Source organism: Nycticebus coucang, chromosome 8, assembly GCF_027406575.1.
Source record: "Nycticebus coucang isolate mNycCou1 chromosome 8, mNycCou1.pri, whole genome shotgun sequence".
NCBI classification, from domain to species: domain Eukaryota; kingdom Metazoa; phylum Chordata; class Mammalia; order Primates; family Lorisidae; genus Nycticebus; species Nycticebus coucang.
In genome coordinates, this window is record NC_069787.1 from 97,774,637 (window position 1) to 97,791,343 (window position 16,707).

At 54.4% G+C, this 16,707-nt stretch overlaps 1 protein-coding gene across 1 annotated transcript in view; it reads left to right on the forward strand.

Annotated features, from left to right (window-relative positions):
- The window catches only part of DNAH1 (dynein axonemal heavy chain 1), a 96,927-nt gene that overhangs the window by 54,758 nt on the left and 25,462 nt on the right, over positions 1-16,707 (forward strand). Inside the window, exons 22-45 of the mRNA XM_053599196.1 lie at positions 263-384; positions 519-624; positions 1,205-1,384; positions 1,868-2,008; positions 2,537-2,700; positions 2,932-3,045; positions 3,804-3,992; positions 4,569-4,674; positions 5,322-5,435; positions 5,947-6,096; positions 7,987-8,073; positions 8,184-8,370; positions 9,811-9,902; positions 10,097-10,251; positions 11,365-11,542; positions 12,404-12,598; positions 12,686-12,805; positions 13,019-13,177; positions 13,270-13,377; positions 13,561-13,701; positions 13,805-13,965; positions 14,409-14,566; positions 14,954-15,127; positions 15,893-15,931. Coding sequence (XP_053455171.1) covers positions 263-384; positions 519-624; positions 1,205-1,384; positions 1,868-2,008; positions 2,537-2,700; positions 2,932-3,045; positions 3,804-3,992; positions 4,569-4,674; positions 5,322-5,435; positions 5,947-6,096; positions 7,987-8,073; positions 8,184-8,370; positions 9,811-9,902; positions 10,097-10,251; positions 11,365-11,542; positions 12,404-12,598; positions 12,686-12,805; positions 13,019-13,177; positions 13,270-13,377; positions 13,561-13,701; positions 13,805-13,965; positions 14,409-14,566; positions 14,954-15,127; positions 15,893-15,931 — 3,340 coding nt within the window. The remainder of the gene's footprint in view (positions 1-262; positions 385-518; positions 625-1,204; positions 1,385-1,867; positions 2,009-2,536; positions 2,701-2,931; positions 3,046-3,803; positions 3,993-4,568; positions 4,675-5,321; positions 5,436-5,946; positions 6,097-7,986; positions 8,074-8,183; positions 8,371-9,810; positions 9,903-10,096; positions 10,252-11,364; positions 11,543-12,403; positions 12,599-12,685; positions 12,806-13,018; positions 13,178-13,269; positions 13,378-13,560; positions 13,702-13,804; positions 13,966-14,408; positions 14,567-14,953; positions 15,128-15,892; positions 15,932-16,707) is intronic.

The following is a 16,707-nucleotide window of genomic DNA, read 5'->3' on the forward strand; positions in this document are numbered from 1 at the left end:
TTTAGAAGCCCTGACAAGTCCTATGCAAAGCAAACTCCTTAGCTTTGTTTATCCCTAATTTCTTTGACGACAGAATTTTTTTCTGTGGGGCTTGCAGGGCTGACGGATGCAGCCCCTGGCTAGGGAAAGTTTTCCTGCCCCTTTCCTTTCCAGACCCCAGAGTGTCTCTGGCTGGTGTCAGTACTCTGGTGGTCCTACCCTGCTGCCTCCCCCTTGGACCTGGCTCACTTCCAGTTTCTTTTCGTGGCCCGGGGCCCTGCAGGTGATCAATGTGTGTTCCGACCAGAGGCTGCTGGACAGCCTGCGGGACTGCAACAAGCTACTGGACCTGGTGCAGAAGGGTCTCAGCGAGTACCTGGAAACCAAGCGGGGTGCCTTCCCCAGGTGGGCACCCCCTGGCCCATGCCCACTTGTCAGTATCTGCCCACGAGTCTGGGGAGCAGGAATATTAGTGGTGCTAGGCCACTGGGGCCCAGGGAGCCTGTCTGATCTATTCCCTCATCCCTGTTCCCTGGCAGATTCTACTTCCTGTCAGATGATGAACTACTGGAGATCTTGTCCCAGACCAAAGACCCCACAGCTGTGCAGCCCCACCTGCGCAAGTGCTTTGAGAACATTGCTCGGGTGAGTAGCCCCAGGCCAGGAGCACTACAGCACCTTCCCAGGGAGAATATTTTTCCTTTTGCACCAAGTTATTTTAGTGGGAAATGAGGTACAAGTGAGATTCCTGGTCTTTGGAGACACACCCAGGGCCTATGGGAGGAAGGTCAGCTTCAGAACCCCCAGGTCAGGGTGGAGATTTGTGGCTCCCAACCCATCTAGGGGCTCTCTGTCTGCCAGCACACTGAAGTGTCGGCTGGGTCAAGAAACCCCTAAGGCCAGAAGACTCATGACCCTCCTCCTCTTCACCTACAAAGGAGGCTACACAGACCCGTGCAAGGCACAGGCATGCAAGGAAGGTTTGGCCTCCTTTCCAGTGCCTGCTATATTCCAGGTCTGGGCTGCGGCTAGGCCCACCCAACCCATATATGATCAGGGAAGGCCCAACCAAGACAGACACTCAGGTGGAGCAGGCCCCCAGGCACCCTGAGGCAGAATTCTCCTCCTGAGCTGCAGGGCACTGGCAGGGCTGCCCCGGGTCTGTGGTGGGCAGGGCCTCTGCGCACACAGGATAACCACACTCCTGCTCTCACCTTGCCCACAGCTGATGTTCCAGGAGGACCTGGAGATCACGCACATGTTCTCAGCAGAGGGTGAGGAGGTGGAGTTGTCATTCTCCATCTACCCCTCTAGCAATGTGGAGGACTGGCTGCGGGAGGTGGAGCGCAGCATGAGGGCCAGTGTGCATGACATCATCAAGAGGGCTATCATGGCCTACCCCACGGTAAACCCTCACAGCCCAGCCCTTCCTCTCCCCACTCAGTGCCTCTCTGTGCTCCAGCTTGCCTCGCCCTCAGGCTGCAGCCTTCCCAGCTGCTGCTCTTGGCCAGCCAGGTGGTCTCTGGGGGCTCAGGCAGGAATCTGAAAACTTCCCTTTCCACACACACTCCAGAAAGTGAGACTTGCTCCTATTAATACTCATGATGGCTGTTACATTTAAACACTCACTGTGTGCCAGGTCCCAGATCGTGTCCTCACCTGTGTTACATCTTCAGCCCCACAATCGGTAGCTGAGCTTCAGAGATATTTTCTCCCTGTCCCTGAAAAGACCAGAGATTAACAGCTACTCTGCTTTTGAGGGATCAGTGGAATTAACAACTTGAGCCCAGAGTTTCAAAGGCCAAAGTAGACAACATTCTTGGGAAGGAGACAGGACAGAGTCAGGCTGGTAGCTGCTTGGGTCAGCCTGCCTATGCTGTCTTCCCAGATGCCCAGGACCCAGTGGGTTTTGAGCTGGCCTGGCCAGGTGACCATTGCTGGGTGCCAGACCTACTGGACCATAGAGGTGGCACAGGCTCTGGAGGCCAGGAACCTCAGGAACCAGCTGTTCCCCCAGCTATCTCAGCAGGTAGGAGTCAAGAAGATCACTGACCCTTGACACTCACACTCCAGGAGAGCTCAGTTCCTCCAGAAATTTTTCCTGTTTCAAGCCTGGAAGAGGCTTGGGTTGTGTCCAAAGAGCTGAGTTCAAATACTCCTGAAATAAATGTCTCACAACCAACCAGGAGCAGAAGGCTCCCAGACCAGGCAGGTGCCCCTCCTGATGGCCAGTGAGGGTGCCACATACCTGTATCCATCCCACATTGTCATCCCCGAGGGTCTCCTTGCCCAGTGCTCTGGCTCCATGCCAGGCTCTCCCACCTGGCTCTTGAAGTCTCAGATGGAGCCATCCGCAGCAGAGAGGCAGATGCCATGCGTGTGCCTCTGCTTTTGTTTCCTGTCTTCCCCTGCCCAGTCCTTGTGCCCTGCCCTTCCCAGACCATCAGAAGCCTCCAGGATAGAAGGGCTATTCATGGTAGAAGCCCAACCTCTGAGCAAGGGAGGGAGATCCTTCTTGTGGCTCCCTAATCTCTGACAGTGCCGCCCATTCCTACAGCTCAGTGACCTAGTGGCCCTGGTGCGGGGGAAGCTGTCCCGCATGCAGCGGGCAGTACTGTCAGCACTAATCGTCATTGAGGTCCATGCCAAGGATGTGGTGAGCAAGCTGATCCAGGAGGATGTGGTCAGCGTGAACGACTTTGAGTGGATCTCACAGCTTAGGTAAGGCATGGGGGGGCCATTCCCAGGGCCAGAGCTACTGCCAGGAGGGAGCCAGAGAAGGGTGGAGAGTCAATTAACAATAAGTCAGTCTCTGTCCTCGAGTCTCTGGGACAAGCTGGGCAAGGGTGCCTTGATGCCCTTCTTCCCCAAATAAGCCTCCTTTTCTTGACCACATAGTAGTCCAGTGGCCTGGGACCCCATGGTGCAGGAACCCCTCTCCCTGCACTACAGGTACTACTGGACAGATAACGACCTGTATATCCGTGCTGTGAATGCTGAGTTCATCTATGGCTATGAGTACCTAGGAAACAGTGGGAGGCTGGTGATCACACCCCTCACTGACAGGTGAGGGTCCCCATGCCCTCTTCCACACCGAGACCCTTCCTCTGGTTCTTGCTAGCCCAAGAGCACAGGGACCATAGTCACTACATAATGATGTACTCCATCAGTGCATGGTTAGGAGCACGGGCTCTGGGTTCAAAGCTCTGCTCTGCCTACCTCAGGTGGGGTGACCTTGGGCAGGTGACTTGACCCCTCTGTGCCTCAGTGTCTTCTGAGGCCTCCTCAGTGTGGTTATGAAAATTTTGGGAGCTGATACAAGTAAAGCTCTCAGCACACATGACAGTCACTCAGTGGGTATCTGACGAGTGTGACATTACTGTTTTTATCAGTCATATTCTCCTTTGAGTGTGCCAGAGGAACTGATCTTCAGACACGAATAATGGGCAAGTCCCTTTATAACAATTCTCATCTAAAGCAATTGGTCATTTCATTTTTCATCTTGCTGCCTATATTTAGTTTCAAGCTGGGTTTTGAGTAAGGGAAGCGAAGCATGGCCACGTGTCAGCCATCCCAGTGGGTCCCTGTGCATAGCTTTGCAGAGCTGTGAAATGGGGCAGGGAAAGCACTGGACGGATGGCCACAGGCTCAGGTCCTACCCTGGCAGCCAAGGCTGGGCACCTGTGGGGTTCTGATGGAGGGGGGAGTGAGAACCACCTGTCCACAGGGCCCTAGAGGAAGAGGCTGTCCACTGTGGAAATCCTGAGGAAGAGGATGTGTCCAGGACATGTGTGGCCGGTGCCTATCTCCTCTCATTCCTGCAGGTGCTACCTAACACTGACCGGAGCCCTGCACCTCAAGTTTGGAGGTGCCCCAGCTGGCCCAGCTGGCACAGGGAAAACTGAGACCACCAAAGACTTGGGCAAGGCCTTGGCCATACAGACAGTTGTGTTCAACTGCTCTGACCAGCTTGACTTCATGGCCATGGGCAAGTTCTTCAAGGGCCTGGCCAGGTGAGGCAGAGTGTGAGGCCGCCAGGGCAGCACAGGATGGTGGAGCTCTCCGGGGAGGGCTGGACAAGGGCACTGCCTGTGGAGTTCTCACAGGATGGTGGGGCAGAATGGGGCAACAGGACTCAAGGGGTTGCCCCCAGTGGAGATACTGGGTGGCAGTGGGATTATGGCTGATCTTTTTTTTTTTTTTTTGAGACAGTCTCAAGCTGTCGCCCTGTGTAGAGTGCTGTGGCGTCATAGCTCACAGCAACCTCAAACTCTTGGGTTTAAGTGATTCTCTTGCCTCAGCTTCCCAAGTAGCTAGGACTATAGGCGTCTGCCACAACGCCTGGCTATTTTTTTTAAGTTGTAGTTGTCATTGTTGTTTGGTGGGCCCGGGCTGGATTCGAACCTGCCAGCTCCAGTGTATGTGGCTGGCACCCTAGCTGCGTGAGCTATAAGCACCGAGCCAGGATTGTGGCTGATCTTGTGGAGATCACTACAGAGGGCTTCCTCCCCAGTGGAGTCAAAGGGGCCCTTGGCGGGGTGCCAGGTTGGGCCCTGAATGCATGTTTTCCATCAATACTCTGGCCTTAGTGCTGGAGCCTGGGCCTGCTTTGATGAGTTCAATCGCATCGACATCGAGGTGCTGTCTGTGGTGGCACAGCAGATCACCACCATCCAGAAGGCGCAGCAACAGCGGGTGAGCCTCAGGGGCACCATCTGCACTGCTGAGCCACCCCTCACCATGGCCACCTTACCCCACACCCATGCTACCATGCAGCTCCCCACGTGGCAGGCTGAGAAGCCAGGTGCTAGGGCCTTACCCACCTGCAGCCTCTCCCATCTCATAGGGGCTCAGCTTGTTCCCCATTCTGCAGAGCTGTTCCTGGAAGGCTTCTGCAGCCAATCTGGAAGCCCCTCATGCATACTCCAGTCTGAGGGTAGCCTCCAGACCCTCCTCTGTGTCCTGACCCTTTTGGAAAGCCCCTGGCACCGGTCCTTTCTCAGGCCTTGTGCGGGGCAGCCAGGAATCTTATCCCAGGGAAAGAGCTGAAAGGTTGGCAGATACTCCCTCCTTGCTAAGTAGGGCCCTGGGGCCTAGTCAGGGCTAAACTTGACTGAGTTGGGGAGATTCAGTGTCAGGAATTGGGAGTGGAGGGATTGGGAAGCAGGAGATGTGTGGAGACCTTAGGGACTGGAGCCAGGACCTGAGAGAGGATCCAACCTGTGATCAGGGTCCAATCCCATCCAGGATAGGGGCATCAGCAGGGAATGGGATGCCCATTCAAAGGAAGGGACAGCGCTGGGCACCCTTGCCCAGGTGAGTCAACCCCCTCTCCCCTACAGGTGGAACGCTTCATGTTTGAAGGTGTTGAGATCCCACTGGTCCCATCCTGTGCAGTGTTTATCACCATGAACCCAGGATATGCTGGCCGCACGGAGCTGCCTGACAACCTGAAGGTAAGTTCAGGTCCAGTTCAGCCCAGGAGGCACCAGAGCTCTAGCCTGGGCTCAGAGATGCTAAATCACTTATACAAGGACAGTTGCTTGGACTTTAAGGGACTGTGTTTCCCTATGGCAGCCCCCGTGTCCGGGGATCCTAAGGCCCAACCTTAGCCATGGAGGGGAGGCCCCGAGGGTGTGGGAGGGGTCAGGGCTGCCTCTGTTGGGGAGCTCATCTGCTTAGGGCTGCTAAGGCTAGGCCTTTAGGAGAAACTGGAAGCAGGAGCCAAGAGAGGCCATCTCTTGGGAGTTACATGGGGGCAGGTTCAGAGCAACACAAAGGCCAGACTTATCCAGCCACACGTGCGTGTCAGCCTCAGCCATGGCAGGCATGGTGCAAAGGAGCATCTCAGCATTTGTTGGAGCTGATAGCTAGGTGTAGCTACCTCTAGGGACTAGATGGTCCAGAGAGTGGGTGGTGTTTTGGGGGTGAAGTCTTCCTACCGCACACATGCACACTGTGCTCCAGGCGCTCTTCCGGCCCGTGGCCATGATGGTTCCTGATTATGCCATGATCGCTGAGATCTCACTGTATTCCTTTGGCTTCAATGAGGCCAATGTGCTGGCTAAGAAGATCACAACTACCTTCAAGCTGTCTTCTGAGCAGCTCAGCTCCCAGGTGAGGTCCTGCCCTGATCAGGTTCTGGGATCTATGAAATGCCACTCTCCCCAGCCTCCAGCGCAGCTCAGCGCTCATCTTCTGTCAAGCACCTGCAGAGGGCTGGGCTCGGTGCTAGGTGTGTCACAGGCATTGTCTTGTTAACTCCTCCCAGCAACCCTGCAAGGTAGGAGTTACATGCCTGTTCCTCAGCTGAGGATACTGAGGTCCTGGGCAGCTGGGCCTGTGCAGGCTCCTGCAGGGCATAGTGGAGCTGGAGCAGGAGCAGATGCTTACCTGGCTAGTTCAGGTGAGAGGGAAGGTTGGTCATTAGGGAAGCAAGAGCCACATGACCAAGACTGAGAAGCAAGTGCACCTGGGCCTCGTGGTGGCCAGAGCAGGATGGCTGGGCCCCCAAGCCTCCTAGCACTGTGGGTCTTCCTCTCAGTTTGCTAAGCCCTGGTTCCAAGGGCAGACAAGGCTGGCCTAGGGGGCCAGCACTGGTGGAAGAGCTTTACTGATCATCACTGTTCTCAGGCAGGCTTCCTCTCTGGAATAGACTCCCCTCTGCAGCAGGCTTATGTGCTGCGTACCAGCTTAGTTTCTTTCTTTTTTTTTTTTTTGAGACAGAGTCTCACTATGTTGCCCTTGGTAGAATGGCATCACAGCTCACAGCAGCCTCAAATTCTTGGGCTTAAGTGATTCTCTTGCCTCAGCCTTCCAAGTAGCTGGCACTACAGGCACCTGCCACAACACCCGGCTATTTTTTTGTTGCAGTTGTTTAGCTGGCCCAGACTGGGTTCGAACCTACCACCTTCGGTGTATGTGGCTGGTGCCATAACCACTGTGCTATGGGCGCTGAGCCCTACCAGCTTAGTTTCTTTTTCTAAATAGTTTCAGAAAAAAAATCCCTGGGTTGCCCTAATGGGCCTTCTCTGGGTCACCTGCTTATCTATGACTCACTGTGGCCTCGGGACAACAATATTGCCTTTGGCTAGGTGCAGCCCACCAAAATCCATGGGCTAAGGAGATGCATTGTGCTAACAGGAAAAGCAGCAACAGTGCATCCCCCCACCCTTCTTCCAATTATCCACTTTGAAAAATCACCTCCCACCCACACACACTGCACCCAATTAGAGCAACTATTATCCCACATGTCTCTGGAAAAACACAGTCCTTCCCAACTAGTGATGACCCAAAGTCAAGCCCAGTGTCTTCATGCAGCTCCACATGCGTGTACCAGTCTACGGTTTAGGTCTAGATGTAGCCTTCATGGTCTGGCACCATGGGGCAAGATAATGAATTTAACTATTTCCATCACACCACTACAATGGAGAGAAAGAGAATCAGTGGGGCAAGCCACAGTGGTGTGGCTGAATGGACAGTCTGGAGAGATGTCACAGGAGAAGGTTAGAGGGAAGCTCAAAGGCCAGGGAGGCCTAGCTGTTTCTTTCACAGACAGGACTCCTTCATTCACTTTTCTAGCACAACTAGAGTGCCTCCTTGCCCTTGGTGATCTGCTGGGATTGCGGGAATTTAGCAGTGACCAAGGCAGAGTAGAGTAGGGGAGATAGAAATGTAACCCAGGGCCGGATGTGGTGGCTCACCAGAACTTTGCGAGGTCAAGCAGGGAAGGTTGCTTGAGGCCAAGAGTTCAAGAATAGGTAACCTGACAAAGGGAGATCGCCACTGTGATGGTGAAGTAGAGGGTGCCAGAGGAGCCTAAGCAAGGGGCACCAGCACAGGCTGGGGCTTGTGTGGGTGGTCGCAGAGGGCCTATAGGGTAAGTGACATTTCAGCTGTGAGCTGGGTGATGAGGTGTGGTCAGGTACCAGGTGGGAGGCTGTGTGTCCAGGCGGAAACCCCGAGGAGGACGGTGCCTACCCATGCCTCCTTTCCATGTGGTGATAGGATCACTATGACTTCGGGATGAGAGCTGTGAAGACTGTGATCTCAGCTGCTGGGAACCTCAAGCGAGAAAATCCCAGCATGAATGAGGTAAGCTTCATCCAGAGAGGATCTGGGGAGCAGGGCACCAGGAGGTCTGCTGGGTGGTGGGAGGGGTATCTGGCCTGCCACCCTGACAGCTCCACTGGCACCTGCTGCAGGAGCTGATCTGCCTCCGCGCCATCCGCGACGTGAACGTGCCCAAGTTCCTGCAGGAGGACCTCAAGCTCTTCTCTGGGATTGTGTCCGACCTGTTTCCCACCATCAAGGAGCAAGAGACCGACTATGGCATCCTCGACAAGGCCATTCGGAAGGCCTGTGAGAAGAGCAACCTCAAGGACGTGGAAGGTGAACCACCGACCCCTGCCAACCCAGAGCCCCAGAGCCAGAAGGGGCACAAACCTCAGAGTACCCCACACCTGGCCAGGTGTGCAGCAGGCTGGCACTCTTGGCCAAGCAGTCCAGGGGCAGGTCACGTGCCCCTGGCCATCTCCACCAGAACCCACCTGGTGATGGGGAAATTGCTGCTGTCCCCTTGGCAAGACCTCATGATTTGGCCTTCCTGTGGGGTGACCAAAGGCTCAGAAGCTTTCTTCACCAGGCTTTTGCTGCTGGATGACAGAGAATCCTTTACATCACTCTCACCCACCTGGTAGAATCACCGCGACACATAGCCACTACGCCCCTCTTCTGAGGGCTGGTTGGGCTCTGTCCCATTAGTGAGACTTGCTTGAACTCCTTATTGAGTGACAACTCTGGCATCACTGTGCTATGAAACATTTGGGCCTTTCCTTAACCAGCTTGTTAGAAAGGCCACCAGGTGGTGGAAGGGCTCTGGGGACATTGTCTTCGAATAGACTCCCTCTCCCCCAAAGCTGTCTTCCCTCACAGTTAGGGTGAGGCTCTCACTTGATCACTACATGTCCATGTGGCTTGAACTCTAGTCCCCATTGCCTCCCAGTTCAGCTGGCCCCTCCTCTCCTTCCAGACCCCTCCAACTGGCCCTTTGATGAGTTGAGGGCTGCTCCTCAAGGAGGTCATCGTTGGCCACCCTGGGCACACAGGCCCTCATGTGGGGTCTGAGCACTTAAAGGTTCTCACTCAGCTTGCAAGGCCTCTCCCCAGCACCCTCCATTGCTCTCAGTTCCACATGTAACTTCTAATGCTTCCTTCTCAGGCCACTGCCTGTACCCCAGCATGCTTGTTGAATGAAGCCTCAAACTCTTCTCTCCTTTACAGCCTTCCATCAGCTTTGCTATCCCTGGGCAATTGGGCCTGGAATCCCTAGATGTGCACTATCACAGTCATTGCCACATCCCTCCAGCCAAAGCGATGCATGTATTCCCTGACCATGTGGGCCTGCCTTTGCCTGCAGTTGGTAGCTATCTCCATAGCTCCTCACTGACCCTAGGGTTTTGCCCCATCATAGCCAACACTTAACTTGTGGTGGTGCTCTCAGCAGGCTACAAGTTGATCATGGGGCCTGTGACAACTGACACCAAGCAGGCCTATGACAGCTGCCCACCTGCCCAGCAAATGTTAAGGAATGATAGTCACAGTGGAAATAATGGCTGAGATTTAGAGAGTTTCCTCTCTGTGCCAGGTTCTGTGCTCAAGGGCTTTGCCTGCCTCTACCTATGAGGTTGGCCCTACAACAATCCTCATTTTACAAATAAGGAGACTGAGGCTCAGGGTGTGAAGCCACTCACCCAGGGTCACACAAGCTAGTGGTATAGCTAGGACCCACACCCATGCTCTGACCCAGCCCTCCCCTGTCTCATCCCCCAGCCTTCCTGACCAAGTGCATCCAGCTGTATGAGACCACAGTGGTGCGGCATGGCCTCATGCTCGTTGGGCCCACAGGCTCTGGCAAGAGTAATGTAAGTGGAGCCAAGCTGTGAGATGGTCCTGTGAAGTGGTCCTGAGGGGCAGTGCAGCTTCAGCAGAGGCATTGGCCTCCACTTGTACCTCCTGACCTTTAGAACCTCCCCTCCTACTTCCTGCATTCCCAGCCCACTCCAGCCCTACTCTGTGGGGAGCCAGGAGGCTCACTCTTGGAGACCTGTCTCCCCAGTGTTACAGAGTCCTGGCAGTCGCCCTGACGTCACTGAAAGGGCAGCCGTCCATCAGTGGTGGCGTGTATGAAGCTGTCAACTACTATGTGCTCAACCCCAAGTCCATCACAATGGGCCAGCTATATGGAGAATTTGACCTGCTCACCCATGAGTGGTGAGTAGCTCTGACTTCTAGTGCCCACCCTTTCCCAGACCTCTGGAGGCTGTGGGAGCTTGGGGTCAGTAGCAACCCCTGCTCCCAGGCTGGGGTGTGCATTTTAGGGAAAGTGCACTAAGTTGGGAGAAGGGCAACTGGATGGAGACCCCTCAAGCACCAGCCCCTGAGGGTCTTTTGTCTGGGGCTCTTCTGTTTCTTCAAAGAAGAATATCTAGTCTTCTACTTGGCTCTAGTGTCCTGAGGGCCCAGGGGGGAACGGGCACTGAAGAAGGAGAGTCACCTACCTTTCCCAATGTGGGGCTGTACTGCTTCCTCCACTTCTGGCCAGCTGTTATGTAGGTGGTGGGGAGCAGACCAGAAAAATGGTAAAGAAAAAAAAAATTATTCAGTGATACTTTTTAAAGCATGGTAGTGAAGATTTTATTCAGGACCATCATGATATCATGATAGGTATAGGGACCCTGCAATGGGGTCTTATAATAGGACAGAGAGAGTGGGCCTGGCTCTGAAAACAGCAAGTAAGAATTTATGGTCAGGGAGTGGGGTAGGAGTTGGTAGATGGAAAATCCACAAAATCAAGAGGAAATACCAAGAGTAAGGGAAATTCTAGCGAGAGATAGGCCAGGGGGATCACATATTGCCTGGAGGGTGATGGAAGGTAATCAGTTTATTAAGGGTTCTGGCTAAACTGGCATACCAGGGTTCTTTGCTAACACTGGATTTTTACAAGGAAGTGCGGTGGGGCCTGGGAGAAGGTTCAGGTGCCTAAGGTTGGCCCAACACAGCATCTTCGCCAGCCCTGCCACGTCTTTCCCTGGTGTACAATGCCTCCCTCACCCCTTTTTCCAGTCTGGATTTTCCAACATCTTTTGTTTAATGAGACTTCACAGGGATTCACCAAGGAGGGATATGAGCACATATTTTCATTATGTGCTACATGTTACATCAAGAAGTCCCATTTTTCCTATCATAATTTTTAAAAGAATGAAGATATTGAAGGAAAAATATAGCAGGGCCAGGATGGGCAAGTGACCAGGTTCTCTGGGAGTCAGCTGTGTTCGCTGCCCTGCCTCCCTAGTGCTTACAGCCCTCTCCTCCCCTGGGGTGCAGGACAGACGGGATTTTCTCCTCCCTCATCCGGGCGGGGGCCATCGCCTCTGACACCAACAAGAAATGGTACATGTTCGATGGGCCAGTGGACGCTGTCTGGATTGAGAACATGAACACAGTGCTGGATGACAACAAGAAGCTGTGCCTCAGCTCTGGGGAGATCATCAAGCTCACAGAGGTGTGCCCCCTGTCTGCCCCCTGCTCTCCTCTGAGGCAGGGTGGAGGATACACGGTGCTGGCCAAGTTTGGTCCCCCTCCATGCCTCCACTTTGGAACCTTGACTGTGTCTCACACTATCACCATGACCCACCCAGGAGCCTCCAGCCAACAGGAGCTTGGATACAGCTCCCGGCAGCCTCCCTGGCCCCTGGGTCCTATGCAGCTGCTTAGTGTACCCTTTAGGCAGACCCAATTTCTGTGACACTCTCTAAGCCCAGGGCTGGGATGACTACCCCACCACTCCCCAGCTCACTCTGTCTCATGCCTCCCAGGTCCACTTTCAGCTGTGTTAGCCCTGTCTGAGTCAGATGTTTACCGTTCCTGGCACTCAGGGCATCTGGGGGACAGGTGGTAGAGGCAACCACAGGACTATGGTGGGTGAGGGGCAGTTCTCAGAAAAAGAGGGCTATGGCCTGACATGAGAGCAGTTTGCAATAATATATGCTGAGCTGAGCTCTTAAGTCCCAAGAACACCTGACCGTCACTGTGGACTTGTGTCCATGTATATGGGGGTGGAGGCCTCTGGAGCAGAGCACAGAGTTCACATGGTATTTCCCCAGGCCTCCTGAGACCCCGCAAATGCCCTGACCCCAGGAAGGCCACAGAGGCCCAGCAATCTCCCAGCATGGCTCCTCTTCAGGACTCCAGAGAGGGCCACGTTATCAACTGAGGGCCCAGGAGTTCCTGCACTACCTCTGCCCCACAGCCTACCCACAGCTGCCACTTAAAAGACGGCAGCCTGTTCCCATAGCCTTGTGGCTCTTTCTTTAGCCCTGAGGACTTTCAGCTGGCCCACTCACATGGTTCATCTCCCATCCAGGAAATGACCATGATGTTCGAGGTCCAAGACCTGGCAGTGGCCTCACCAGCCACAGTGTCCCGCTGTGGCATGGTCTACCTGGAGCCCAGTATCCTCGGGCTCTTGCCCTTCGTCGAATGCTGGCTGAGGAAGCTCCCCACCTTGCTGAGGCCCTACGAGGAGCAATTCAAAGCCCTCTTTGTCAGTTTCCTGGAGGTAAGCAAGACCACAGGCATGCTGCCACAGCTAAGGCAGAGAGCACTGTGGCTACCAGCTGTGAGAACTGGTGCCCGCTCCCCACAGGAATCCATTTCCTTGATTCGATCCTTGGTGAAGGAGGTAATCACCTCGACCAACAGCAACCTGACCATGAGCCTCCTTAAGCTGCTCGAGTGCTTCTTCAAGCCCTTTCTGCCTAGAGAGGTACAGCCCTGAGCAAGGGGCTGGGTGCCTGCTCTCGATCCTGCCCCCTGTTCTTCCCTGGGCATCTGAGCGGCTGGGAGAAAGAAGCAGATTGGTGTGATGGGGGTCATGGGACCACCCCGTCTTGGCTGCAGTGAAGAAACAAAGCTGTGTGGCTACTCTCCACTCAGTACTGTTCCTGTCTCAGCCTGATGTTGTTCCCTCTGTTCCCAGGGCCTCAAGAAAATACCCCCCGAGAAGGTGAGTCGCATTCCAGAGCTGATTGAGCCCTGGTTCATCTTTGCCCTGATCTGGAGCGTGGGTGCCACTGGGGACAGCGATGGTCGCAACATATTCAGCCACTGGCTGAGGACCAAGATGGAGAATGAACAGGTGAGGCAGCAGCCCCCAGCCCAGGCCCAGGGACCAGTTGCCATACAGACCTTCTGGGCCTCACAGTCTGACTCTCCTGTTGGGCCTGGCAGCTGACTCTGCAGTTCCCGGAAGAGGGGCTGGTGTTTGACTACAGGCTGGAGGACGCGGGGATCAGCAACACCAATGACGATGAGGAAGATGACGAGGAAGGCAAGAAGGTATGGCGGGCTGGGGCTGGGTGGGCAGGACTCCCCACTTCTATCAGAACAGCCTCTCACCTGGACCCTCTTGCCAAGGCCCAACACTGCTGCTCCTTGCCTGCTACACTTGGCCACAGGGCCACGGTCAGGAGAGGGGCAGGGTGGGATTCCAGGCCCACTCCCAAGCCACCATGGTTCCAGGTTGCCTGGGTGAAATGGATGGACTCCTCAGACCCATTCACCATGGTGCCAGAAACCAACTACTGCAACATCATCGTGCCCACCATGGACACTGTGCAGATGTCCTGCCTGCTGGGCATGCTGCTCACCAACTGCAAGCCTGTGAGTGCCCCAGCCATGCCTTGCCTCTGCCCACCCCAAGGCCCAGGCTGGGGGTTGGTGCCAGGCGAGGTGTGTGCTTTGCCTGCATGATCCTGCTTTCCAGGTGCTGTGTGTGGGGCCAACGGGTACTGGGAAGACGCTCACCATCTCTGATAAGCTCCTCAAGAACCTGCCACTGGAGTACATCAGCCACTTCCTCACATTCTCAGCCTGCACTTCAGCCAACCAGACCCAGGACCTCATTGACAGCAAGCTGGACAAGAGGCAGGGCACCCCACGTTCCTCCCTTGGCCCTAGGGCCCCCAGCCTGAGCCAGTGGCTATCTCACTCCCACCAAATCTCCCAGAGGCAGCTGGCAGCTCCCCAAAGGGCCCAGAGCTGCCTCACAGATTGATGTAGAGCCTTCCCTCTGGCAAGAATTCCTGCAGAGCCTGTCAGTGTGTGGGCTGGGTGGTGCATCTGTCTTTGAGATGCCCATTATATTCATCTGCCTGAGAGCTGACACTAGCCTCAAGCTTAGGTCAACCAGTCCCAGAAGTCCCAGGACTCTCAAGTCAAGATAAAAAGGCTGGTTAAGAGCTCTTGCAATTTGGAGGAGGCTGGAATTTGATGAGGCTTCCAAAAGACAGAGCTACCATCCTGTTGCCCTGGGTTCTCAGAGGACCTGGTGCCAGTGGGTGCTGAACTCACACAGCCCCTTTATGCAGGCGGAAGGGTGTGTTTGGGCCACCCCTGGGGCGCTACTTCATCTTCTTCATTGATGACCTGAACATGCCGGCCCTGGAGACATATGGTGCCCAGCCACCCATTGAGCTGCTGCGCCAGTGGATGGACCATGGTGGCTGGTACGACCGCAAGATCATCGGTGCGTGTGGCCCATTGGGCCAATGGGGTAAGGGCTGGGTGTGCTGGTTGGGGGTGCAGAAGACATAGGCTGAAGGCTTATCCTTTTAGGGGACCATGAAAGTATTATAGCAGTCACAAACCAATGAAGGGGGGGGTTCAGGGACATGTGAAAATAAACTGTCCCCGACCACCCCCCACCCGACTATTTTAACTTTTCTTAAAATTGGTAGGTAGGGAGAATCACTTTTAAGTCAAAGAAAAATTTTAATGTACATTAATGTATTTGTTTTTATGCCAATACTGTTGTGAATTACTATTTTTAATTTTTTATGTGTGTGTGGGGGCCCACAGAGGCCATAACGCAGCCCTGGGGAGGGCCCTTCCTGACTTCCTTCCCTTACACCAGGAACCTTCAAGCAGCTGGTGGATATCAACTTTGTCTGTGCCATGGGCCCCCCGGGTGGAGGCAGGAATGCTATCACCCCGAGGCTGACGCGTCACTTCAACTACCTATCCTTCACTGAGATGGATGAGATCAGCAAGAAATGCATCTTCTCCACCATCCTGGGCAGCTGGATGGGTGAGTACTGGGTGAGGTCAGGAAAGACCATGGGCAAAGGCCCAAGCCAAGGCCAGGTGAGCCGCACCAAGGACAACTGGACAGTCATGGAAAGGGAGAGCCATGGAAACCACAACCCTGGCTTCACCTCTTTCTCAGCTCTGTTACCTGTGGCAAGCTAATGATCCTCTCTGAGCCTCAGTTTCTTCATTTGTAAAATGGGTGATAACATTAGTATCTACCATTCTAAGTCACAAGAGTTAGGTATGACATTGCATGCAGAGCATCTAGCATGAAGCCTGGCACGTGATTGCTGAACATATGACACATATGTACATGTTTGCACTCACCCACATATATACACACGTATATGGTAGTACTTGCCCAGAAACTGGTGGTTGTTACTTTTGTAAATCAGAAAAAGCTACCAAGATACAATGAACAAAATAGCCTTGATCCTTCATGGGGCTTGGGAGAAAGTCCACCCCAGGATACTGTTTTCATCCCCAAGCCCACCTCCCACTCAACATGCATTCTGACCTTTGAACTCTACTTGGCATCATCTGCCAGGTGGTTCATGAAGGAAGTCAGGCCTCCCCTCCTCTGGCCTGGCCTGCCCTGCCTCTGGGGCTACAGGCCAGGACTTGCCTGCATGTCCAGCTTGTGGGTGGGCAGCATACTGCTCTGAGGAGAGGTGGTGGGGTGGTCAGTGACTGCTTTGGGAGTTGGGCACAGCCAGTAAGGTGGGCAACAAAAGGTCCCTGTGTCTCTCCCTCGACCCTCTAGATGGACTGCTTGGAGAAAGAAGTTACCGGGAGCCTGTGCGTAAGTGCAGTCCCTGGCAGGTCCCTGGCTGGGTGCTGGTGACCTGGGGGCTAATGGGGTGGTATTCCCTGTAGTTTCAGGGGGAGCAGGGACTGGGATAGATGGAAGATCTTCCTAAGACAGAGACCTCTGAGCCAGGCCTCTGTCTATGACTTGATTTCCATGAATGAGAAGTGGGGGCAGCAGGAAAGTGTTTGGTTTAGGATCTAGGGAAGGAGCAGGAGTCCAAGCCCCAAGAGCAGGCATTACCCTGGAGATGGCTGGTCCTGAGTGCAGGGATGAGGGGATACAGGAGGGGAAGGGGCACCATGCCAGGGGGAGCCCTGAGCTATGGTGGGTGTGCTGAAGCTATGACCAGGCACCATCCTCATAGGAAATCATCCTCAGGCCCAGTTCCTCCCATCTCCAAACCAAGGCACAACCAACCCCTCTTGGCCTCTTGCCACCCATCCCAGGCCTCATCCTCTCAGGCTCACATGGTACCCTTGGGCCACTGGATGCCAGAGCAAATGCTGATCCCAGCACTGACTGCCTTCATTGGTTCATCTACCCATCCTTATAACCAGTCAGTCCTTTGGTGCCTGGGTTAGTGTCTGACTATTGCTAGATGCAAAGGAAACGCAAGACAGATGAATGAATAAAGGAATCCAACAAACTCCCACCCTGTGTAAAGAAGTAGAGCTCAAAAGAGAGCCAGTGCTCTCTAAGAGGGAATGACCAGGAGAACTAGAGTGATTTGCAGGGTGTGGGGGGCAGGCATCACAGAAGGACGCTGA